General features: G+C 42.5%; 1 protein-coding gene across 2 annotated transcripts in view; it reads left to right on the top strand.

Annotated features, from left to right (window-relative positions):
• Positions 1-16,934, top strand: part of MSRB3 (methionine sulfoxide reductase B3) — an 88,474-nt gene extending 71,540 nt beyond the window's left edge. For both annotated transcript variants that reach the window (XM_054191567.1, XM_054191557.1), the window contains exons 6-7: positions 9,066-9,163; positions 14,217-16,934. In XM_054191567.1, coding sequence (XP_054047542.1) covers positions 9,066-9,163; positions 14,217-14,381 — 263 coding nt within the window. In that variant the 3' untranslated portion in view covers positions 14,382-16,934. The remainder of the gene's footprint in view (positions 1-9,065; positions 9,164-14,216) is intronic.
• Positions 16,935-25,764: the final 8,830 nt, after the last annotated feature.

The following is a 25,764-nucleotide window of genomic DNA, read 5'->3' as shown; positions in this document are numbered from 1 at the left end:
AATAGCACAGGCACAGGAGCAGAGAGACCTGTGCTGAGCTGATGTGCGCAGCAGCCATGTTAGCGCTTGCACAGTCTTTGGGTGATTCCAGAGGCAAGCTGGGCTTACCCCAGCAGAGCACTAAAAGAGAGCAGCTCCTCATGAGATCGTCTTCAAGTACTTGGCTGTTTCTTTCCTTGGACTGTGTCACCGGCTATGTAGTATGGCTGTGAAAAGTTTTCCTTTGAAATCTTTCTTGAAAGAAAATATGGGGTTTAGCAGAAAGGGCATGCTTTGCTTTAGAAACTGTAACAGAAAGCAAAACAGAAGGTGAACATTATAATCTGAAATGTGAACTTTTCCATTTCAATAGTTTCAGTTTTCAGAAGTTTTCAAAGTACAGCTGAAGTTTTCCACAGAAAACTTAAAGGAAAAGGAGTGTGTGGGAGCGTATGTGCACATGTATATTGTTTTTGTCAGGCTTTTCTGTGAAGAAAGGTCTTTATTTTCTAGTCAGCATTATTACCTACCTCCTTTTGTTTGCATAAGAGGTTGTTAAAAAGATTTAAACCTCCCCCCCAAACCAACACCAACTCCAAACAATCTAACTCCACAAATCATTCATTTTTCTTCTTTTAGGATTTTCTGCAGTGCCTGTAGCTGTTGTTCATGACAGCACGGTGTTCAACTGAGTGTTGTAGAGACAAAGCCTTAAGCAGAGGGCAATGTATAGTTACACTGGGTACCAGGTCCAGGGCGTCAGAAGTACCTCAGAAGTCTTTGCATGAAACTGCAGTGAGCAGCTTCTGCACTTCCCAGGTAAAGGAAGGCTTCATGGCAAGGTTCCTTGTAGGGTTTGACAAGCCTGTAGCTCATGAAGAGATGTTCCTGCACTGGCATGAAAATCCTGCCCTGGAAATGTGTCTTTTTAAGGACTAGTTTAGCGGATAAGCTGTAATATTAGGCAAAGAGCAGGATTTTGCTCTCCACTCCTTCATGGTGGCACCAGGAGCCATACCCCACCTTCCCGCAGAGTCTTGTCCTGTGGCCAGATGGCCCCTACAGCAGACCTGGTGGTTTGTGGCTCTCTCTTCACCCTGCTGTTCAGTACACTGTTCTGTCAACCTTTGGCAGACATTGACATCTGCTAACTGCCCTAGTCTTGTCCCAAATCATGACAAAAGTTTTCCTTGATGGCCAAGAAAATTATGTCCCTTAGTTATTTGTGACCAAGTTCCTCACCAAGACATCGCATTCAATATCTAAAGTAAACAGAAGAAAGGGGGCCTTTGTCTTTTTTTTTTTTTGTTTTAATCAGTGTAATAACTCTTTCCCTTGTTTCAGAACTTTACAACTGCAATGAGAGCCTGTTTGTCCAGCTGTAACGAGCAGGGTCCTTGTCTGCTAGAGCACTCAGTGCTGGAGGCACTGTAGAAGGACATTCAGTAGAAGGAATATAACTGCAAAAGGGAGATAGGACAGGCTGCGCTTTTTTGACTTTAAAAATACCTCTGTCAGAATTCCACCTCTGTAGTATCAGTTTTAGAGTGTGTGTAACTGAGTTCTGGCTGTTCTTTACAACCTTTATTTCCCAGACATGCATAACAATACTACAGGAAAATATTTCAACAAACAAATTGTGGATGTTCATTACTTGAAACACCCCATGACAAATTTTTCAAATATGTACTTCATCTGTGACTGCTGTTCATTTCAGTGACAGATGCTGATTATTACAAGGTTGCGTTTGCTGTTCTTTTTTTTTACTTTCTCTGTGAACACACTGCATTAGGATTCCAATTTTGTCAAATCACTTCCATCGTAAGGCCTGCCAGCTCTACTGCTATCCTGATTTACTCATCCTAATACGAAAGCTTCAATTATTTTAGTGAAGTGCACAGATAACTCACAGGTATAATGATTGAAAATATTTTGCAATATATGAATTTGCTTTACCAGTGCTGCTTTTGGAAGGAAAACAAAAACATTTATCGAAGTTGAATGCTTTGGACTGAGGTTACTAGGTCAACAGTAAATTTTAAAAACTATTTGAAACATTTCTTGATGGCATTTTAAAATTATAGCTTAAGGTTATACTGCTTCACACGATTCTGTTTGGTTCCTTTGATGCTGAAGATCTACAGCTGACTTATATGTAAGATATATTTTTAAAAACATTAGCCATGATTTAAAGTAACAAGAGACACTGTTCAGATGAGGAGAGAAACCCATCCTTTGGGAGGAAGTGAGTTAGGTTCAGTAGTTTTGTTGAACCTGAACCAAGAAAGAAACCATTAGTAACTCAATCTTTGTAAGAAGGCTTGAGGAAGATCCCAGCTCCTGCCTACCTGTTGATTTTAGGAGCAGCCCAGACGTTGGAGATGTTGGGAATGTTATAGAGGAAGGTTCTATGACAGGCAGCTTGTTTGTAGCAGTATTTTAGAGCATAGTGAAAGGACTAAGGAAGCAGCTAGGGCCATAGCGGTATTGTGATACAGTTATTAGTTGCTAAAGAGAGCAGGCCCTATGCTTTCATTGCTCAAGAGACATCAGGGGCACTCTTGTTCTGCAAAATTCAAAAGTCAAATGAAATTTTAGATGCGAAGTTTCAGATCTCCCTTAACAATCATTTTAAACAATATAACCTCGTCCCACTAAAGAAATAAATCTGGATTGCATATGCTGTTTCATAGTAAGTTGTTTTGATGCTCAGAGTGCTCTAGTGGAAGAAAACAAATACCACCTTTATTTATGGCTTTCAGTTTTGTATTTCCCAAGTGAGAAACATAAAGAAAAAAACAGATGATGATTGTCTCATAAAAGCTGCCATTAGAAGTTCAATTGTTTTGTAAAGTTCCCTTCCCACACTGTTCTGTCAGAGTGGTATTTACCTGCCGCGATAGCCCAACTTTACTGTTAGAGACCGGTAGCATGTTAGAGATAAGCCCTCTCTTTTATCTTTCCTTCCAAAATTAAGCTTCATTTTGTCTTTGTCTCCCCCCGCCCCCCGCAACCTAGCTACCACTCTGACGCTCTGCGTGTTCTGTTGAAAAACACTACCATGTCGTCCTTCTTATATCTGGACTGTTTTCTTGCCAGTGGAATACATATCTAATGTAAAGTCGTTTGCTGGTGAACAAGAAGGTTTCTGTGCCTGATTCTGTTTCTAGCTACATTTGGGTAAATTAGAGGAACCTCCACTGAAAGTAGTGTTACCTGATGGTAAAATATTTTTAAGTAAGAATATTTATTATGCATTCATCATCATGGAGATATTATGAAAAATAACCCAGGATGTTAGCCAGAAAAAGCCCTGTATCTGTACAGGCATTCTACGTAATAGCAATATGTCACTTTGTAGTTCTACCTTAAACTTGTATGTGAGAAGTTACAGCTGTGGATGCCTGTGTCTTTCAGATTCTGTTTCAATAAACCTGTGAGAAAGAAAAAAGTGAAGGCCCTTCAGCTTTACAGCAGTTTCAAAGCAGAAGCTTTATTACCTTTTTTTTAATCCTATACGCTTTAGGTTTTTACACAGACATAGCTTCTCAGTGAAGATAAATGATGAGACTCTACCTTAAAAAGCCTTTGGGTTTTCATTAATCCACATTAGGTTAAAAGGGAATCAGAATTCTAAAAATACAGCACATCAGAGAAACAAGGTATTTTTCAGGTCAAGGTCTTCTTTTCCATCTGGTGCCATTTGGTAGTTCTAACATCTTCCATCTCCCCCTGCTTCTCCATCTGTAAATAACTCACTGAAGTAAATGCTTGGAATAATTACAGCAAAGAATGATAAAATGCAGGTTGAACTTAATCTCTTTGGGATCTAAAATGAAAAACATAACTACAGACATCACAGTTATTGAAAAACTGTGGAGGTCTTCGGTCGGCAGGTGTATGAAATGGGAATAATGTCAGAGCATTAGATGCTTTGGGATTGCAATTGTGCTGTTCAAAAAAATGTCAAAAGGAATATTAGTTCATGAGAGGGGAAAAAATAGCCTAGCAGGACTGATTTTCAAAAGCAGCCTGCCGTTTTGTCTCTGCAAATAATTATAGACTTGTATTTTAACGGTTAGATGTCCAAGTGCTTGCATCCATTTATATGGAAGTTGGAGATCTAACTACAACAAAATGCGTGCAAACTTGCAAAACTGGAAAAGGAGGCTTGAGATGCTTCTAAAATTGATCAATCAATCAACAGCTGGACTGCTTTCCAAAAGTTTATGGGAAGAAAATGTCTTTCTTTTTTTGCATGAGGTCAGCACTGCCCCAAGAAAGAGCCCTGGAGTAGCCCACAAGATAAGGTGCTTTAGAACTTCCTGGGTAAAGGTGAAAGAAACAATCTGCTCCTGCTGGGCTTTCATGTCTCTACCAGGAATGCACAAAGGGCGCTGGACTGTAGGCACACTGTTTGCTGTCGCTGCCTTACTCAGCCATTACAACTGCTTTGGCACCTCAGTTTAAGAAGGAGACAAACTGTTAAGTTTGTCAGCTGTCCGGGACTGCTGCGTGCTGGCTGCCTGTGTTGTGGGGGTGCCCACCTTGTGCCACCTGCCTGCATAGGTGCCCACCTTAGGCTGCTCGTTAGTAATATGGACTCAATCAGGTACCTAGAATAGGCAGTCTGAAAGTGAGAAAGAATATGCCTCTTTTGAATGATCTGAAACCCTGCAAAAGCAGCATCCAGCATAGGTTACTGAAGCCAACTTTTCCCTTCCTCCCTGTTCTTCACTGTTGCTGCCCAGGGCAGTACCAAGCCATCTCTGCTCTGAAGAAAGCTTTCTTTGACTAAGAGGCATGAACCGTTGTTTCCTCTTTGCCAGAATAGGGACCATTATGAAAGACAAAAGATCTGGTTTTGGTGAGGGGGTGTGGGGTGAATTTTAGAACTGCTGTGCAGCTTCTACAAAATATTTGGGGGGTGTCCCAGAACGAGGGAGAATGGGACATGACTCAGTATGTGTGACACCCAGCAGCATAAGATCCTTTCTATTACTCATGCAGGATGGAGCGGAAAAGATCTGTCAGTAATGTTCAGTTTACACATGGTTTTCACTTAAGTACTTGACAGAAGGAAGTCTCGTTCCTTTATTTAGTGTATTTTAGATCCAAGAAAGGATACTTGCTGTGTATCTGAAAAACTATTCATCTCCGTGGCTGGCTCATTAACGTACCAGAAACTGGGCCTTACGACATAGCGGCCTGACTCCCATGTAAGAGGTCATCAGAGTGAGCACAAGTCCTCTCATTTTAAAGTCCTTTTATACTGCCAGTGTGATGCAAAGTGATCGTGAAAATAAGAATGAGCTCATTTTAAATGTCTGTAACGTGATAAAAATTGCTGACCGTTACTGTGTCATAACCTCCCTCAAACTAAACTTTACATTCAAGGATAAATGTATTCACAAATCTTAGCTGCTGTTCACACACACACACTCACAAAAAGTGCAAATGTCATTTGAAGTTGTTCATTCATCTGGGAGACTCCTCATTCATCTGGGAGACTCCTCCCACTCCCATCTTGTCTCCTGCAATTACCCTTTGCCTCTTTCCTCCAGCAGCTGTTTCTTCCTAGCTCTTATGTTTTACCATCCTTCGAAAGACGGTGGCCCAGCTCCTGCTGCCCATCGGATGTGGTGAGCTAGACCTGATGGAAAGCCATCACCCGGGGAGGGCTGAGTCTCGGCACCAGCGTTTGCACAGGGTTTCCTCCAGCGCTCAGTCTCTGCCGTGCTAAGGGTTACCATTTCTTTCCATCAGCTCAGCAGAAGAGATCTAAAATGGGCTTCTTCCTGGCTATTCCTGCCCTTTCAAGTAGCCAGCTAGCCTTTAAAGGCAGGCTGAAGCTTTAATGCACAGCTAACAGCAGTCTGAAATGTGGAGGGAGTCAGCTGTTTCACAGCCCTGCAGCAGGAGGGAGGCTGGTGCTCAGGGGGACAGGAGTGGAGGAGCAGCAGCCAGTGAGACAGCAGGAGAAGGAGCCTGTGGCTTGCAAAGTGGAGGCCGCTGCTGGGTCATTCACCACTTGCAAAGACATAAAGAGCATATGAAGAGTCCACAGGGGTCTGGTTGGCTGTCTACGTTGCTGGGAGTTGCCTGATGTGCAGGCAAGCAGACTGCTTCCACAGCTTGTTCCTGGCGGCTTTTGAAGTAGAGAAAATGGCCAGAGAAGGCTTAGCAAACTCTCAAATGGGCTTTCCCCTTTAGCTCAGGAAAGAGGAAATGAGACAGCAGAAGAGATTGTTTGTCCTGGTGAGTTTGGCTCATCAACTCAATGAGCAGTTCACTTGTCTTCCTCTCAAGGTCAGCAGAGTGACAGTGTGTCTCACTGTGCCCGTTAGGACCTTTTCTGTTGCAGGGTTTGCTCAGTTTTCAGTCGAGCCTCATGGAGTTACTGCTTCATCACAGTAATGCCGCTGTCTGGCCTGCCATGTCACTCAAGAAGAGATGGCTTGACTGAGAGTTAAAAGTCCACACTGTGGAGGCACAGTCTGTTTCCTAGTCCCTGTCTCGGGGACCATATGTGGCAGTGGTGGAGCCTTTGGAACATGTGTCACGTGTTGTATGAACTGACAGCCTAATCTGAAGTCACTCCAATTGGGTATAAAGGCTACTTTAGGAGGAGCCTGCCTGTTTATATAGGTTTCAGATGACTTCATTTTTCAAAAGTGCATGGAGTGCATCCAAAGCAAATAATTTTTCTGTGGTGAATGGGAAGACCAAAAGGAAAAGTCTGGAGAAAGGAGGATGGATGGTCTTTCTTTAATGTCAAAGCTGACATAAACACGTCTCCTCCAAACCCTTCTCACAAGATAATTTTCTCAGCGAGACACAGATTGCTTCAATCTCTGTGTAGCAGCCTTTGAAGCTTCCCCCTTATTGCTGTTATGGAGGAGGCAGGGTTGTCTTTGAGAATTTCTGCAGCACTGAAGTGTTCCTCCTCCAAAGGCCTTCACGCGATCGGGTATTTGGTTCCTACAAAAAGCTCCCGCTGTGGAACTTCTCTGCCGTCACACAAGGGCAAACTGATATGTCTGTTTTGCAAAATTATTAAATTAAAAAAAAAATAAAAAGGCTTCATTAAAAATATTCTGACCAGCTCTAAGTAAGGCCTCAATTTTCGTTAGACAGAGGCCCCGCTAAGAAGATGACGAATGGTGTTGGAAAGGAGCCACCAATTAGGAAACATCAATTTTTCTGTCAACAGGATAACCCCTTTTGCAAAACTTGTCATATGTTTATTCCTTTTCTGTTTGTGAAGGTATTTGTTTGGCAGGGATATTCTGCATGAGAGGAAGAGTTTATAAATTGTTTTTTTACGGTTGTCGTTGCTGCACGGTTTTGAGTTCCTGTCTTGTGGGATATTTTGCCTGTTCAGGGTTCTTGCTCCTCAGTCTGTCTCCTGTCTGTAACTCTTCCATTTGCAATACTTCTGGGGAAAAAAAATGACACTACTTACTTCTGCAGTGAGTTCTGGGGTGGAAACACGTGTGGTGGTAGTAGGCACCTTGGACTTGGGGCTTGCAGTGCCTTCAGGTTGCAGGCTTAGGAATGCTACTATATGAGTGTTCCCAAAAGGAAAATAAATGTGTTTCTGAGCATTTATTTCTTAAAAATTTATGCCTGTTACGCTTGCATCTTCGTAAGTGTTCTTCTATATTTAATGCTTTAAGATACAACTGAAGACGTACGTATTTTTTCGCAGTTTACACACTCCTTCACTGACATGTAGAAAACTTGAGAGCTTCCACACCTCCTTTTACTGTGTAGGAAATTTTACTCGCTTTACTTATGGGAAGCTGTATATGTCCTACATTCATCTGCATGCAGTGATTCACAGCTGCTGCTGTGTTTCTTAATAGCTTATTGCATGTCATTTTATGAAATCATCAGTGGCAAATGCTTAACAGATATTAGAAGAAGAAACAAGGAAGTTCGGTATACGTGGGCATATGTGGAATGCATAGAGAGCAAGAGCTGCCACTGCATGTTGTATTTGGCAAGAGACTGAATGAGGAGGACAGATAGCCAGTGGGATTTCAGATGGGCACTGGTAGATGTTGACATGACCTTAAAGCCTATCGGGTTCTTATGTGGGAACCCAGCTTCAGGAAATGGAGCGTATGATGACAGGTTTTTGAGGCGTGTCTGAGAAGTTACAGCTGTGTACTGGGCATCTACTGGGACACTGAATAGACCTGCGTTGTTTTTTGACGTGTGTTGTGGAGGGGGGGAGACTTGGCATGGAATAGTTAAAGAGTGGCGGGTCATTATTTAGATGATAGGTGGCCATTACTGGTAGATCAGGTGTACACCTCATCATCATCTGGTGTCAGGTCATGCTGCTTAGTGCTCAGCTAGCAGCTGTGTCAAACATATGTGTTAACGAGTGCAATTGTTTTGTCCTGGATACAGACCACATGCAGACCATCTACTAGTGTCTAATATGGGCATAGTTATGACTCCACCTGTCCATGGCTGACCTGAAGCGCTCATTACTGTTTTGAAATTAGACACAATAGTAGTCATCTCACTGCCTCTAATGTGTGATGGGTCAGTGTCTGAGCACATCCTTCTGGGTGTGACCATGCCTTGGTGAAGGCAGAGGTTAAGCCAGGTTTTGGGGCTCTAAATTGCAACTTATCAACTCTTTTTTAAAGTACTTGTACACTGCAAAAGCAAAACCACTTGTGTTCCATAAAGTCTTGCTGTTTGTCTTCATGGTGGAATTTGTGGTTTTTTAAACTGATGGTGATGCTGAATCAGGCTTACCTGAGCAACCACCTTTGTGCTTGAGCTAAACTGCTGTGACTGCTTGCGGTGGAGTGCAGGAATCTCTATTGAGATGGAAGATGGGCAGCTGGTGGCAGCTTAGTCCTTGCCTGTAAACAACTTTGGATTTAGGGTGGAAATTTTCCAAAGTACCTAAGTGATTTAGGATCCAAAATCTCCATTTCAGTTATTTCCAGGCTCTAGAGCAAGATAAAAAATTTTCAAAGTGTGATTCTGTCTTGCTTTTTACAATGCCATCTGCCACCAAGACACCCTCTTTTCTGACTTATCTTGTTCCTTTTCCCCAGGTTGGCCTTCCTTCTATGATGTGATCAGTCCTGATGTAGTTACTTTCAATGATGATTTCTCCTATGGGATGCATCGGATTGAAATATCCTGCAGTCAGGTTAGTTTATAGCGCACACAGACCATTCCGATGGCAAAGGCTGCAAAAATCATTACAGCGTGCTGTACTTTCCCTAAGATTTGCAAACCTTTCAGTTCCATTAAATAGCAATCATTATGAGAGAGCACAATGGGTCGTAGGTATAACAGCTGGGTGGAACGAGCTGAAGGCACAAAAGGCTCTTTGGAATGCACGTTGTTGTCTCGTGTGAGATTTAACAGAGCAGATGTAAATGGTTGGCCTCGGTGCTGAGTCTACAAAAATTATCTTCCTGAAGAGGGTTCCTTCAAAGGAGCTCCTGAGCCTGAGCCTGGCTGACTGACTCCACACGTGAGCAGTTGAGAGGGAACTCGAAAGCAGCGGAGCGACTGTCTGTGTGCTGATTCCATCACTGTGCATTACTGTGCAGCCATGCTAACTCATTCCCAACACTCATTCCCAGCGCAGTCCTAATGGCTACCTCAAACAATCCCATCTGCCATAATAATGAAGTCAGTAGTCATTCAAAACATGCCCAAATTTTCCGTTATCTGTCTTGTTCTACTTGTTCTTTCATCCTTTGTGCTGCCCTCCTCTCTGCAAAGGGACTGGCATAATCATTACCTAGCAAAGGAAGAAGCTGCAGAAGAATTGATGTTCAGCAGATGTACCCAGCAGCTTGCAGTCCTCTAGCTCCGTGTGCTCAAACTCCTCCTGAGAGAAGCAGCAGCTTCGTTTGGGCAGTGATAATTTGCTGTTCTCTTCCCAGACAGAATTGGTGGATGGATAGTTGATTTCATCCCTAACGATATACATCCTTACTAGTCAGTCAGTCCTCATATATAAATGCTCAGAGTGAATTAAGAAGGTTCTCAAAAAGAGGCAAGATTTTCTTTACAGAGAATCCATTAACTTCAGTCTGGGTAGAGGGTTTGGCCCAACGTGTTAATGGCCAAATCAGCTTCTCTGCTAGTATGTCATGTGTACCACATAATTCTGTAATTTTACATTGATGATACGTTTTAGAAGATCCATTTAACACTTTTGGGGAACATCCATTTTCCTAAATTCCCTAGTGAGGTAGCAATGGGACTGCAGACCAGGAATCTCGTGCCTCGCCTTTGATTACTGTCATAGTCAAAAATGCAACCTACTCTCTTCAGCTCTGCTTAGTAGGCCTGAATAGCGCTAAAATCAGTGTACTGCCAACCTGCTGAGTCTGTATCTGCTGACACCCTTCAAGAGATGGCCAGAGCTCCTGGTTTCACCTGAGAGAAGCCCAACGCAGCCTGTGGTTAGGCCAAGGAATCTGGGAATGTCATTTACCTGTTGCCAAACAAAACAGTGTTAGGAGACCTGAGACCAGCAGTATTAGCAGCAGTCACATGCAGACACCATAAAATTAAAGCAAAACCAAAAACCGAATATAAAGCATGAAGAAAAAAATGCAACTAAGGTTGCTATATAATCCAATGGCAACTTCCTACCAGCTACTCCAACTTCCTGGGGCAATAACCCCACAGATGATCAAGTCACGCAGGAAAATAGCTTGAGGAGTGGTGAGCATCTTTGCAGCCACCGCTCACCACAGTTAATACCACCACATTGTGTATCCATAACAAAACCATTTCCTCCTCTCCTCGGAGCCCTAGGAATGTGAATCACACATGCAGCTGCAAAAAAATGCAGTTTTACTGCAGCCTGGAAAGCAGTGGGATTGATATGGCAGGCCTTGATAGAACTGGAGGGACATACCCTCTCCCACACCCAAAATCTTATTAATCTTTTGCAGATGAAATAGTAGTTGATTTTTCTTTAAAAGTCCTTCCACCTGTCTGAGAGAATAAAAAAAACTCTTTTAATGTTCTCCATTATAGAAAGCAAACACTGGGGGAAAATTGCTGTAATGTTAATCAAAGTCATCCATGGGATTATCCTAGAAATAACTTTTACAGTTTTTGGAAACACATCATCCTGTGTGTATTCAAAAGGTCAATGATTAGTGACAGGTAGAAGTTAATTACAAATGCATTTGAGGAATACTGTGAAACTGGCTGCATCTCTCTTTTTTTTTCTCTTTCCTGCTCGAGAGTCCCTTCCCCTGAGGTCTCCCGAGCTATTATTTTTACCTGTACAAATCAATAGAATTCTGTAGTCACAGAAGTACTGTTTGCACATTGATAGCTCAGACTCAGCTACAGCAGCTGACTGCAAGCTGCTTTCCGTGCCTCCCAGCAGCATATTAGAACCAGGAGGCTTGGGAGATCCAAGCATACTGACAGTTAGCAGTGACTCCCCCTTTCCTGCTCCCAAACACATACTTCAAATGCTTTACTCTAACCGTTTCACCATCCCAGTGCGTTCTGCCCAATGTATTTATGTGCAAGGCCGCAACAGATGATTGTTTCTTTTTGGGAGGCTTTGCAGACATGTATATATGTCCTAGAAAAATGGTCGGCACCTATTATGTGTGGGGAGGACAGTAAAATCAATTCATCCTTTGTACTCTCAGTTGAGGGCCAGGTTTCTTATACTGTGATACGAAGGATTGAATTCTGTTTCTTTTCAGGGCAGATGAGTTATAGAGTCCTCTACAGAGAGAATCGCCACATAAATTTTTGGTGAGGGGTAATCTCAAAAGGTAACAAATTTTGCAGTAATCCAATCCTGGTGCGATTCTGCCATCACAAGAAGGTGTAATGAGACTACCTCGGACTCTCACACAGCTTCTCAGGTTTTGTGAGGAAAACCTTTTTGATAGATTGTCTTTGTAGTCTGTATTGAGTATATTACTCCTGCAGACTGTTTCTCTCTATGGTTTCTCTTGTTCTATCCAGTGGAGAGGGAGTGATTTATCCTTGGTTAAATGTTAATCTGGAAAAGATCTGTTTAACACTTCTAGCCAGGAGGTTTTGAAGCATTCTTAGTTGATATGAGATGATTTAATTATGATACTGAACATTTAGAAAAATATTCTCTCTGGGACACTTAAGTTTTTTTAGATTTTTTTTTTCACAAGGTATGGAAAAGCTTTATAATCAGGTGAAATGCCTCATTGTGAGAGACGCCACTCTGAGAAACAGCTCAGGTTTTCTGCCCAAACTGCCTAAAAAAGGCCTTCAATCTAAAGGGAAATGAAATAAGATAAGCAGTGGACAATGGAGGAAAGGGTGGCAAGACAGCAGTCTTTCAGGAACAAGACCTGAAGCTTTGTCTTCTGTAGTTCCCATGCAACTTTCCTTTGCCTTTTCCTTATTTGCCATGTTTTGTCTTCCTTCCTTACAAAGCCAAGCAGCTGCTGCTTAACCGAAAGTCATCCATGCCTTTTCCCATTGCCTGTGGGAGCTCGTCCTGCTGATACCATGGGCTAGAAGCGCCCTTGTTTGTTATTGGGGTCCTTGCTGGACTGCCATGGCTGTCCCAGCAACACTTCTGCAGGAGCAGGGAGCCTGCCTTGGGATGTGACTGCACAGGTGGGACCGACGGGGCAGGAGCACTATGGTTTCACATGCCTACCTGCCCTCCTCCCCAGGTCACTGAGGATTATTGTTTCAGCTGTCACTAAATGAGAAGAGTTTCTGTCCCTCCTAGCTGGCATGAGAGCCTCCCCCAGCCTTTCAGTCTGTTGAGAGAGTTTAACCTGAAGCCAAAGACTTTACCTGTTTCTACAGACAACCTTCCTATTGCTTTGGTGAATTAAAGGCCGTAACAGCTGGAGAACATTAGCAGCACATTAACTGCAGGGTAGAGATTTGCCATCACTAACTCATTCACAGTTTGGAATAATCAGTATTGTCTCTATGCGTTTGGGATACTATGAATTAATTAAATGTTAAGAATCATTTGCAGTCTTTAATTTTTGCTGTCTGACTGCGAGCCCATGAGCAGCTCTGTGATCTCAGTTACATCATTCTGGCTCTCACTGAGATCAGCTATTGACTTGAAAGGCCAAGGCTCTTTGGTAAAGCAGCATGACTTTCCTGTTCAAGATAAATATTTCTCCAGTGCAAGGTTTTATTTTTTTATTTCTCATGGCCGGCTGTAAAAATGAACTTGTGCAATTTAAGTGACTAATTACAAGAAGTTCTTGCTATCCAGATAAATTGTCGGTCATAACATGTAGTGCTCCTCATTTTTGAATAAGGATCAACTGGCTCAGCTTCTTCAAAATATTGTACTCTTCTGTAAAGCAAGTGACTGTTACCTTTCTTACAGAGAGAAGCAGTAGTGTTCACCCTGAATACCACTGCGAATATCTGAGGCTGATTCACACAAAAGTGTCAACAGACCATGTGTAGTTTCATATTCCTTACAAAAAGCAAATTCAGCATAATTTGTATTTATAATCACTCCCAGCTAAAGCTTATTCATTCCAAAATATTTTACATATCTTCACTACAGCTCTTATTCAGTCACCTGTCCCTGTCTCCTATAAACCACAGAAAGAGGTATGAGATGAGTAGTGGATGAGTTCCATCCCTTCCAGGGGGAAGGAGCAGAGGTGCACCCAGAAGGACCCTGATGCTCAGAAGACAGGAAAGAAAAAAAAATTAGTATGGGGGCATACTCCAAAGAATATCTTCACTGCGTTAGGTCCTTGCTGTTATCACCAAGGGGTTTAGTGTTTTCTTACTGAGGGGTGTAGCAGATGGCTGCAGGCTGAGGAGAGCCTGGAGCTCAGGCTGCCCCTTTCTGACACAGCTTTCCTTACAGTAGTAAGTGAAACGTGGGCAGTGCTGCCTTCACCACTGTGTTTTTATCTGAGCTCCTGCCATGAGATCATTACAGAGACAGGCAGCTTCTCAGAAATAGTGGTCCAACCACACATATGCAGAGGCACAACGGGAAACACCCAGGAAACTTGGCCTTGAAATCTTAGGCGCCCGTGGTATCTCAGAAGATCATCTTCCTGGATCACTGTTGCAAATACATGCAGGTTGTAAATCCCACTTGAAAGGGCAATGTAGACGCTAATGTGCTTCCTTGGAAGCGCCTGCTAGTCATTGCTTAACGCTGCAGTGATGCCATCAAGCTGCAAAGAGATACAGTGATACTCTATTGTATTTTGTTTCAGTGTGGTGCTCACCTGGGGCATATTTTTGACGATGGACCTCGCCCAACTGGCAAACGGTACTGCACAAACTCTGCTTCATTATCTTTCAAGCCAGCAGACAAGAACAACGCTGGAGAAGGCAGCAGTAACGCCAGTCCTGCCCAAACAGGCAAAGCTGAGCTGTAGGACAAAGCAAAGCCTGCAGAAAACTGCGCTGATCCCACACAGCTTACAAGGAATGTTTTCTAAGTTGCCTGCTCTCTTATATCCTAAGAATGTTTAAATGTATGAAAGCATTTTGCACCATCCTTCTTCTTCCTCACCTTTTCGGAACTGAAGCCTTGACAGCTGGTGCATTTACTATATAATTGGATTGAAAAATGTGTTGACTGACTCCACAGGTTTTCTTTTCCTTTCTTTTCTTTGAGATTGCTTTGGGGAATCCTTAAATCAAGAGGCTTCGGCATCATTACTTAGTTTCTGCTTAGTGCTGTGTTACTCTAGGTTTGAACACTATTCCTTTTTGTGGGGGAGATGGGACTTCCAGTCTATAGGAAACTTCTGGGCATAAGAAAATCCTGAATTCCTAGCACATCTCTGCTTTGTTCTGACTTGCGTGCGAGGCATGCAGCCTTTGGTCGTATGTATTCAGCCATTTCCCAGCATCAGCCACACCCTGTAAAAACTTGTAGTTATGGCTGTTCCTTCCCAACTGAGAGAGATGGATGAGATGTAAAGCCCATCCTTTGGCTAATTTACTGCCAAAATTTCAAGGGTGTGGTTGAAAGGTTGTAAACATTGTCTCAGCATCTATTTTTCCCCTTTGTTTGGTATTTAAATTGAGGTTTTAACTAGTAAGGCTCACTTTTACAGGCTACTAATGAGGCTTTGTCTTTTTGTGAGGCCTGTTCGGGTGACTGTAACTGGAATCTGAATTAAAGTTGAAATCTGCAGGGGGTAATTATATGGACAAGTGCAGAGATAAACTTGAGAAGTGAAGTAGATGAGGGATGACACCAGGCTCTTTATCTTGTCGGTTGCTACAAGAATTCAGAAACAGACAGTTTCTGCGAAAAAGGGAATTTATGAATGAATGCAGCAGAAAGAGAGAGACCCTCCTGAAGTATGCAATTTTAAAGATTAGCTGGTCTGGATGCATAATGCCCTACAAGGCCACAGCCTTTAATTTGTGCAATTGCAGTGTAGGACATGAGCGAGGGGCTTGGTTTAAGAAATGAATTTGAAAAAAGCCTGTCAGAGCTCCAGAAATTTTCAGTAGCAAATTTTGCTGTCCCATAAGATGTTTTTCACAGCGGCTTTTAGATTTTGTTGAATAACAGTTCGCCTAGATTGGTGCATAATACTGTTCTTTAAGCTATACTATACAGTATTTGCCAACACCACTTTGCCTTTAAGCATTGAGAGACTTAATGAACATAGGATTTACTTTTATTAGCAAGCTTTGTGAGTAACATATTTGGATCTAATTTTATTTCTAGTAGGAGCAAAGCAACCATGGATTTTTATGGAAGCAGGATTGAGGTTTTAATGCCAGTGATGATAAGCATATTATCTGAAGTACGAACATTCTTCAGTTAAAATATAGCTACTATAAAAGCATATGGAATGGTCAGAATTGCCTTTTTTTTTGCAACATAAGAAAGACATGAAAAAAGCATACAATACCTTAACATCGAATAGATGCAAATAAGGATGATAAATATTTAGATCTAAAACGTTCAGGCTGTGCTGTAGCGAGCACCTACTCACATGAGTATTCTCCCAGATGGCACAGAAGGAATTGCTCATTGGCTGCAGGAAAGGTTGTGCAGACTGACCTTTGGTGTTTCAAGGCGGTCGAGTCTCTCCTGGCCCCATTGGTTTTTAGCAATTTCTTCTAGAAGGACTGCTTTTATCCCTTGCTTTTATTTAAAGAAAAGAAGGTTTTCTCTACCACATTTTCTGACATAAACATAAAAAAGGCAGCATCTATAAAAATGTGGTACATAAATGTGGTTTAATTCCAAATTGCTGTTGGATTTAAGTGTTATCAAATTTCAGTATATTCCTGCCTTATGTTAAAGAAATATGTTACTTAAACTTCAGTACGCAGTAATGTATGCTGTCCTCCAGGAGATTTATTTTTGCAGGATATGGAGTGCAATGAAATGAGTCAATATGGTGAGGTGTATGTGATCTCTGGGAGTTAGACCATTTAACATAGGAAATGCATTGTTCTCTCTTGTGCGCAAACTATACCACAGCACAGTACAAGGTAAGACAGATTTCCTTTTATTGCTCTTAGAAGATGCTAGTAAGGGCTAGTATTGAACCCTCCTAATTTGGTTCAGCCTGGTTATGATCATGTCAGAGGAAACTTGGGAGCTGAGCACAATGTATAGAATAATAGGACAATATTTCTGTATGTTTAAATTTTGCACTTTCTGGATGCTCATAAGAACTGAATGCAAACTGTGTAGAAATAGCAAACTATATTTTCTAATATCTCTATTGTTACTCAGATGTTTAAATAGCATACCTTAAAATATCATGTAAGTCACACGTTATTTATATATGCTATATATATATAAAATTGCACATGTTTTATATATATATATGTACACACACATATATTATCCAAGTATAATTTTAGCCTTCAATACCTTTTTAATAACTGAAACCTTTCCTTAAGAGGGTTCAATACTTTTAAGAAATCGAATATACATTTTTCAAATTAAATTTGTTTTCATATATTTGTTGTACACAAATATAAAATAAACTTCTTTATAAATAATTCTGCTCTCCTTCCTTATTTATCTGGCTTTATGACAGGTTTTTGCGCCTCTAGCTGCAGCATGTCTTAGGGAACTGCTTTTGCTTTGCTTTCCCTTAACTCACTGTGAATGTTATATATCCAGCACTTTATCTCCAGCAGGTTTCTGGCAGGGGTGCAGCACTGCAGCGTACCAGGTGTCCTTGCACTTACCTGCTTTCAAGACAATATTGCAAGCATCCACGCCCAATAGAGAGGGGAAATGTTTAGAGAAAGGCTCAACTTCTACTTAGCAGAAGTTTTGGCCTCTTCCAAAAGATGCAGTGTGGGATGTGGTGAGTCGCAGGCATGCCATAGGAGCCTCGTGGCACCTGGGCTTAGTCTGCAGTGGAGGAATTTGGCTGGGAAGTTGGTTTCTGTCAAGGTTTCATCTTCAAGGATGCAGATTTGGAATGCCCTCCAGGCAGCAAGTTAATGCCGTTTGGTAGATCAGCTCTGCAGTGGGTTTTAAAAAATAGGCGTGAGGGAGGGGAAGAAGGGCATGAAGTTGTGCCTGACATGTGTACACCCCACCACTTCAAAACCAGAGAAATTTCTAGTCAGAGAGCCCTCCCTCCTGCTCCCCAGGGTGCCCTGGTCACAGGGTGGAAGAAGCAGTGGTGGCAGGATCAGCGACGCGAGGACGATTAACAAAATGCTTTGTGGTTCTCTTATTGTAGCTATATGGCTTCCATACAGCTTAACAATAAGCCTTTTTCACAAGCTGTATCAACTCTTATACACTAAAAAAATTCAGCGTGTGTATGTGAACTGGTTAAAACTGAGGCTTTACCATAGTGGCTATAGCATGTATTCCCCACGCGGACAGGGGTAGGCTGACATCTGGATTTGTGCAGCAAAGGCATCACTCCAAGAAAGGAGAGGGAGCTTGTTGGGAAGTAATGCATTGGCCTCTTCTTTGTACTCACAAGTGAGTAGTGTCTGAAGGCTCTGTCGTCTCTAAAAGTGAAGCGCACAGCCTGCCTCCAGTGGCCCAACACAAGGTAGTGACAATAATGACCCACAGGATAGGACCTGCCTAATGTACTAGTGTGAGGCATGAGACCTTATTGCCCTTTCAACAGCTGACAAAAGTGAAGCTTTCTGTGGCACTAGCTAAGCTCCTTTGTATTTCCTCTTCTTCCGTACCCCAAAAATGCCTCAGTTAAATAAGTGTCACTTAAGTGTGGGGTGACACTGAAGAACGCATTGTCACAAACATGATGCCAAGTGTGGATGTGGATGTTGGTACTCTATTGATTGTACTGGAAGGTCTCAGGCTTAATTCACTTAGCCTTGTTTTGCAGTCCATCTACCCAACTGAATTGGGTAAGCCATGAGGTTAGGCCTTCTCTGACAGAATATGTGATTTTTCTTATTGTTCAGTATGTTACAAAATGTCTGTGGTTAATGTCAGTGCATGGCCAGCAGTCCTCTGCTCCTTCGCTCGTGGTCTGGGAGGGCATGTGGCTACTTTACTGGTCCCCACTCAGAGTTTCAAAATCGTGCCCTCTCTCTTCCCATCCTTGAAGGAATTTAAGGATGAAAACAACACAGATGCTTGCACTTTCAGAATTAAAATCAGTGTGCTCTGTACCCACTTGTTTACAGAACAAATGGCAGAGTATTCAGTGGCACTAGAAGCAAATTCATCAGCTTCCAAATTCAGCAGAATAAGACAAAATGTTGCTTAGCTCATTGGCAAACTGAACTAATAGTTCTTGGCTTATTGACTATTAAAATGAGGCCACCTACAGGTCCCGCAATAAACCTGCAAAAATGTTTAATCCTGCATATTTGAAGAGCTGCATTCCAGTCTGGCTTGCTCCCGCTTTGTTATAAAGAGAAGTGATACACCACGGGACCTGACTACGGTTTTCAGATCAAAGCCATGACAGCAGTCAGCAACTGTATTATTTTTACAGTAACTTTTTTTTTTTAAAAAAGTACTTTTTTTTTTTTTTAAAGTGAGATAATACTTCCAAACGCACCCCAATCAGTGAAATCACTGAAATAATAGCCAAACTCAGAGCAGTGTAGGCATGTGGTGTTCTGAAATCCTTATACGGGCCACCGGTGTAATATTAAATACACAAAGCAAAAAGGTCTCAGTTATGTCCACATGTTTTTGGGATCAGGACCCACTTGAGCAGCCCAAATTAAGCAGGAATAGTACACTCGGAAACCTTCCCCAGAGACTTCCTAGGACTTGTAGCCAGCCTTCTCAGACCTTTTGCTTAGCCAACATAGGCCAGCAGAAAAATAGAAGCGGTTCCAGACAAGAAAAGAGAAAAGGCTTCCAGTTTCAAACTCCTGTTTTATTCACCTCTTGTTAGACAGCTTGCAAACACTGAAGACATTTCACTCTGCAAATGGCTTAGCCAGGGCATTCTCATTTGGTGCTCTTTATAGTTTCAGTACAGATGATACCTGCGGTCTGACTTCTTCTAGCCAGGAAATTTTACTGCCCTAATGCAACAGGTCTGTTTTCATCCCCTCCATTTTCAGTTGCTGCAAGGATTTTCTTCTCTTCTGTTTTTCAATAGCTGGCATTCCAGACAATGGTGTGGTTTTTTTTCTCTTCACTGTAGCCTAAAAACTGTCTGAACTGCGGCGTCACCTTGTCTTAAACTCCGTACGTCTCACTTCTTGTCTGCCCAGGTGGAAGGAATATCTGTTCCCCAAAATACAAGCAGTCACCTACTGGCAATATAAGAACCGTGACAAATCATGTGTGCCCACTTGCTGGGAAAAGTAGCAGTTCTTTGGAAAAGCAAATAAAATAGGTCTTTATTGTCCTATTAAAGTGGACAAGTTGATTTTGTGTGTGGGCTAGTTAATTTTCATGTTTTTCCAGGCCGCCCTAAAGCCCTTCTTCTTGCAGTCTGGGTATTGTCTCCTTCAGTTTACAACTTTATTATTGTATGTTTCATACAAACACGAACATCTGGAGAACATCCTCAGGTGTAACTGCTGGGCAGTGCAGAAAATATCTGGCGTGATCTGAAACAGGTTTTTCTTCCCATGAAAGTACGCCCCTGGGACTGGGAAACTTAGAAGGTCTGTAATGGCGTAGAGATCCTTTCACCTCCAGAACACCACTCCACATTTGGCCTGGGTCTTTAACCGCCAGCATCCATTTCTTAGCTGTTCACAGGTTTTTTGTGAAATTAGTTGGTGCTGGTACAGCTTCACAGAAATCACTGTGGCAGTAGCCCCGAGAGCCTCGGTGATGCTGCAACTGGTGAGGAGATTGAATCCGGCGCTGTAAGAGCAGTCGGTTTCTCTCCAGAGAGCGGTCAGGAGATGGGAGAGTACATGGAGGGTGGGGAAGGGGAAAGAGGAATCTGCATTTTGCCCCTTGCTGTTTGCCCCACCTGTTCATCTTAAATCACATGGATTTCCATCATTGTGAGATCACACTTAAGTCAGGACAATTAAAATAATACAGGCTTCTGAAACCCTGAAAAATAGGCCCTCGTTCTTAACTTCATTCCAGTATCTGTCTAACAGCACTGACTTCAGTGAAACAAAGCTCCTATAAATCTGAGGGGATGGAAAGGTCCGCTGAGAAAGATTCCCCAACGTACTTGAGATAAAATATTTTCAAGACTCGTTAAAATCTTTCATAGGAATAGGATGACTTTGGAAAATCCTACTCCTCCAAATAACTAGTACAGGGAATAGGAAGCCTAAAAACCATGGACCAAATTCTCAAAAGAAAGGTGTGTACCAGCTGAAGCACAGCACTGCTGACCCCTCAGCGAGACAGTCCCCAGCTGCCTCGCTGCATGCATCGTTACTGCTCCGTTTTCACACCTTTTTCTTGATGTGCTGCAGAAGATACTTGCAATCACAGTGTTTTCATACACCTTTACTGCTTCAGCCCACTTGTATAGGAATTTGAGAAAGGTGATCATTTTATCTTATTTCTAGTTTAAACAATTTCTAGGAAAAAAAAAATCTGAACAGGGTTTGGTTTTTTTTTTTTCCCCAAAGCTGAGAAAATTCTAAGCAATCTCTAGAATTTGTTTTCTCCATGTTGTCAACTTCAGCTTTGTGGGCTACCACCAGTCACAGCAGTCACCAATGACCATGAATTCAGTATTCTCTGTTGATAAATTACAATTTTATCTTTGTTTGGCTAGGGCTTTTAGTAGCCTGCCAACTCAAAACCATTGCCTAATATATCATTAGAGGGCAAATATGTTCCCGTGTATGTCTGTGGTGTGTAAGCAGCTCCTACCAAAGCCTGGGCATTCCAGCATCCTGCTGAGGAAGGAAAGCAGTGCCCCAAATCATTTAGACTGCAGATTTTTCTTTTCAAATAAAATATTTTGTGTGTTTCAAGGTCAGACACTTGGGGCTGTTCAGGTCACAAGACGCCAGAGGCTGTTTACTTTGGAAAACAAGGACAGCTGTGGTGGGAGGTGCTTTTAGCAACACCCAAATCTAGCGATTTAAACCAAACAGCAGTCTGGCCAAAGGGCAGCTTCACTCATCCTTGCTGACACCGTGACATAGAGGGAGAGTGCCCAAGACCTGACTGACGTACATGCAACAGGAATAATATTTGGTATTCTCGCTTATGAACTCAAATACCTCGAAGCCTGTGGGAAATCCTCAGATGAGAGGAATAAATATTTTGCATTGACTGCAGTCAATGTTTACAGTGGAAAGTGATTTCTTGAAAGGCTGAGACAGTGCCCAGTAGTGGGTTGCATCTAAAAGCGTTTTGGTCATAGTAGAGCAGCACTTTTCCTACACCCAGATGCCAAGTGGGATGGGAGGTTTTCGTCTTCCCTTTGGGTATTTTATTTCATCTTTCAGTTGGGTCAGCTATTCAGACTATGGAGATCTGTCCAAGCCAGGTTTCCTTCTAGGTCATTAGTGGAAAACCAGAAGAAATGAATCTTTGAGAAGCTGATGTAAAGTGACAAGAAAAAAAAAAAGTGTGAAAGGTTCCTACTATTAGTACAAATGGAGGCACTTTTATATTCCATTTTGCTTCCTTTCGAACTGCATTGCAGGGCTGAGGCTGATTGAGCAGGACGCACAGCTTGGCTTTTCCTTGCACACGGTCCAAGCCCGCACTTCCGAAGAGTCCAGGACTTGCCATAGCTGAGCAGGGCTCGGCTGAAAAGGCATGGTCTCCTAGACCTTATTGAATCCGCTCTGGAGAAACCATGTGTCTCCGGCCATTTCCATCCCTATCTGGGTGGCCATGCAAGAGTTTATAACGCTGTTTAAAAATGTATGTGACTTTCTGTAGATGGATTTTTTTTCATCCTAGCTTTTTCACCACAAACCAAAATTGCCATAGATAACTACTTTCCCTCTGTGAAGACATTTGTTTCCTGTTGACATTTAATTAGGAGATAACTTCTGTGTGTCAAGTTAGAGGGCAAAAAATAAAAGTCAATTTTAGATGATTCAGCCCATTCTTAACCAGCAAAATGGTGTTTAGAAATGTTAAAGTGCAATAAAAATCCACATCTATGTGGACTCACTGAGAGTTTCACAACAGCAGTGAGGATAGGGCACAGAGCTTCCTATTTCAAATGTCTTCAAAACATCCCTTCAAAGAATCTCTATTAGGTGTTAGGAGTGTAGAGCCTGTGGCATCCAGTTACACAGTTTTGACCATTTAAGAGAGGTGAATAAAATAGGGTCGGTTTCAGAAGCGTACTGTGAATGGATTACTGTTTTAGCCCTGAAAATACACATTTCTTCCAGCAGTATAAAGGGGAGGGGAGCGTTTATGCCACCAGTGTAGGAAACACACATCTCTCTTCTCCAATGACTAAACTAGACTAATGAGAGCTATCAAACTTGCTAATGAGTGAGGGAAAGCCTTTCAATGCCTCGCACTGGTAAAACCTAAGTGTTTGCTGTAGCGTTACTTCCGATTGACACCAATGTGAATAAGAGGCAAATTGGGGCAGCATCAAATGCAATGCAATAGTCCAGGTGCTCTTACTGGCAGCGAGTGAATGTGGAGGAGCAAGTCCAGGAACCCCAGGAGAGAACCACGTAAATTGCCAAAGGCACGCTCCGTTACCTTGAGCCTTACCTAGTAGATACATTTCCGAATTAACTACAACTTAAACCACTGATGTTCCAGAAAAAGGAATATGAATTCTGCTGCTTTCTGTAAAGGAGGAAAAAAGGGCAAAGTGATAGAGCTGAGCCACTGGTCCAGGGGACCGTCCTCGAGCCGCGCCAGATCGGCAGGCAGGCACGAGGACAGGTGGGGAAACCGCTGTCACAGGCAGATCCCAAAGGCGAGTCGCCGACTTCTGCTTTCCAAATGCATGCGCTGTCCTGGGCGATGCGTAGTCTTGATGTGTTTGCCATTATGCAAAGAAAGATCTGAACTCTATTCCACGCAATCAAACAGCTTGTCCTTGTCGAGATCCGAGGGCCGGGCAGTCAGCTGTCAGAGGCCTGTGAAGAGTAAACCCTGGGATTGTTTACAAGATGATACTTCGAGATGCCTTCGAATCAGCTGAGGCAACCACTGAATTTAAAAGCCAGACGTTAGCTAAGAATATTTATATTTTGAGAGTAACAGGATAACTTAGGACAAAATGCTCGCCTGCAGCTCACAAAGCGTTTTCATGCCCAAGATTGTATTACAGTTCAGAAAATTCACGGCAAAGTCTCCAGGTTTGTTTGAAGACATGCATGAAGAATTATATGGTGAAACGTTTCATTCTGGCTGTGAAAAAAGTTAATTCAAAACAACTAAAACGTCAGCCATAAAGATGTACAACATTTTTCAGGAAGCCTTGTCCACCCTGAACAAATGTTTTCATAAAAAACAGCCTGCCCGTAATAATCACTGTTATTGAAAAGACATCCCAAGGTTGCTGTATGGAAATATGTTAAATACGTTCTGAAATTCAATCTAATATAATTTCAACATTAGAGCTCATTCATAATCCTGTATTAAAAGCCTATGCAATTTTCATGAAATATGTCTGTCTGTGTAATCATGAATGCTGAATATTGTCATGGCTTTCCAGGAATTTTCAACCTCAATGCAGAGGAAAGAAAACTCTTCCAACTGGACTTTTACACCACTGAGAAGAAATAACAATAACAGCTCTAAACTTAAAATAAACATTTCTGGAAAAATACTATCTTTTAAAAGAAGCCGTAGTCTGAATTTCAAGCTACTAGTAATACGATGCAAGGGCTTCGAGTGTGCCTATGGTTACAGCCCTTTGCTTTGTGCAGTACTGGGGACAAACAGATCCAGTAGGAAGGAATCTATTTACTCACGCCTAGATTTAGAAAGCAACTCCTTCAGATGGAGTTGGCCTAAACCCCGTAAGTATTTCTGGTTTGAACCCCCAGATTTACAACTGGATGCAGCTGTTTCTCTGGTTATCAAGTCAAGTCATGCCAAGTCTTGCTAATTCTGAACTACAGCCCAGCACCACAAGTGCACGCAGCATCACGGGGGTGGAAAGGTAAAGAGAAAATCTTCAGCCTCACCATAGATCTGACGTGCTCATGTGAGTACACTAGCTGCTCATCATGAATTTCTTTGCGTTTGTAATTTTATAAAAGAATCAAACCCTATAAAGTAGTACTTGCAGGCAGAAAGAGGTGAGGAGTGGGAAAATTCTGCTTCTCTCTCTAATGTTCCTATTCACTGATGGCTCTTTGATATTTTTCCTTTTTATGAGCAACCTTTTTTTATTAGTGGAATATTGCTGGTTCCATGGCATGACTTTAAAATGATAGGAAAAATTATACAACTGGAATCTCAATTATTCAGCACAGCCATTTTAATCCTTCGTGTTATTTGATCCAGTACAAGGTAATATACGTCTTATTTCCAATTAGAATACAATTCTCACTATATTCATCATCTATCGATGTCTGCTTTTCCATTTGCCAGAGACATGAAAGTCTGTGATTCAAAGGGTGCCATTCAGACTACCCTGCTTGTGGACAATTACGGAGTGTCAGCGGGGCTGTGTGGAGGTTTGATGCCTGTAGCCCCGGGCGGCTGGGAGCTGCTGTGTGCTTTCTTTCCTGCAGAGTTTCTCACCAGCTGACGGCGTATTGCAGAAATGGTTTCTCTGTGCCTCCACAGCCCTATGCCGTTTGTATGAGCCATGTCGCAGAGCACGTTTGTTTGAGACTGCTCAACTGCATGTGGCAAAAAGATCACTTCTCATGGCCTTAATCCTGCAAATGCCCTTGCAGTGCTGTGTGCTCTGTGACCCTGTCCTAGGGGCAAGGTGCACAATGCACCATGGATGGAGAGGAAAGGAGAGCCCCATGGAGAGGAGAGGAGAGGAAAGGAGAGCCCCATGGAGAGGAGAGGAGAGGAGAGGAGAGGAGAGGAGAGGAGAGGAGAGGAGAGGAGAGGAGAGGAGAGGAGAGGAGAGGAGAGGAGAGGAGGAGAGGAGGAATGCGAGTGGGAATTGGAGTGAGAATAGGAACGGAAATGATGTTGGGTGAAACAAGAGTGTGGCTCCGGCCCATCACTGGCTGCCTCTTGCTGGGTGATGCTGGTCCTGCACCCCTCCTTCTGCCCCCACCCCCACGTCCTAGCACTACCTTCTGCTGGTAGTTTTATACCAGCGTTGAGCTCGTTTAGCTTTCTGAAGCCACAGAAAACTAACCCAGCAAAAAGAAGCAGGTAATTTGGACTGCTGCGGTGAACTGACCTACAGAGGGGTGAGATGAGCACTTGATCTGGTAGCCAGGTGCAGAGGGAAAGAGGAGCAGGGACTG

Source organism: Rissa tridactyla, chromosome 1 (assembly GCF_028500815.1).
Source record: "Rissa tridactyla isolate bRisTri1 chromosome 1, bRisTri1.patW.cur.20221130, whole genome shotgun sequence".
In the NCBI taxonomy this organism is placed as follows: Eukaryota; Metazoa; Chordata; class Aves; order Charadriiformes; family Laridae; genus Rissa; species Rissa tridactyla.
The sequence above is the reverse complement of the archived record's forward strand: the minus strand, read 5'-3'. Positions and strand labels throughout refer to the sequence as shown.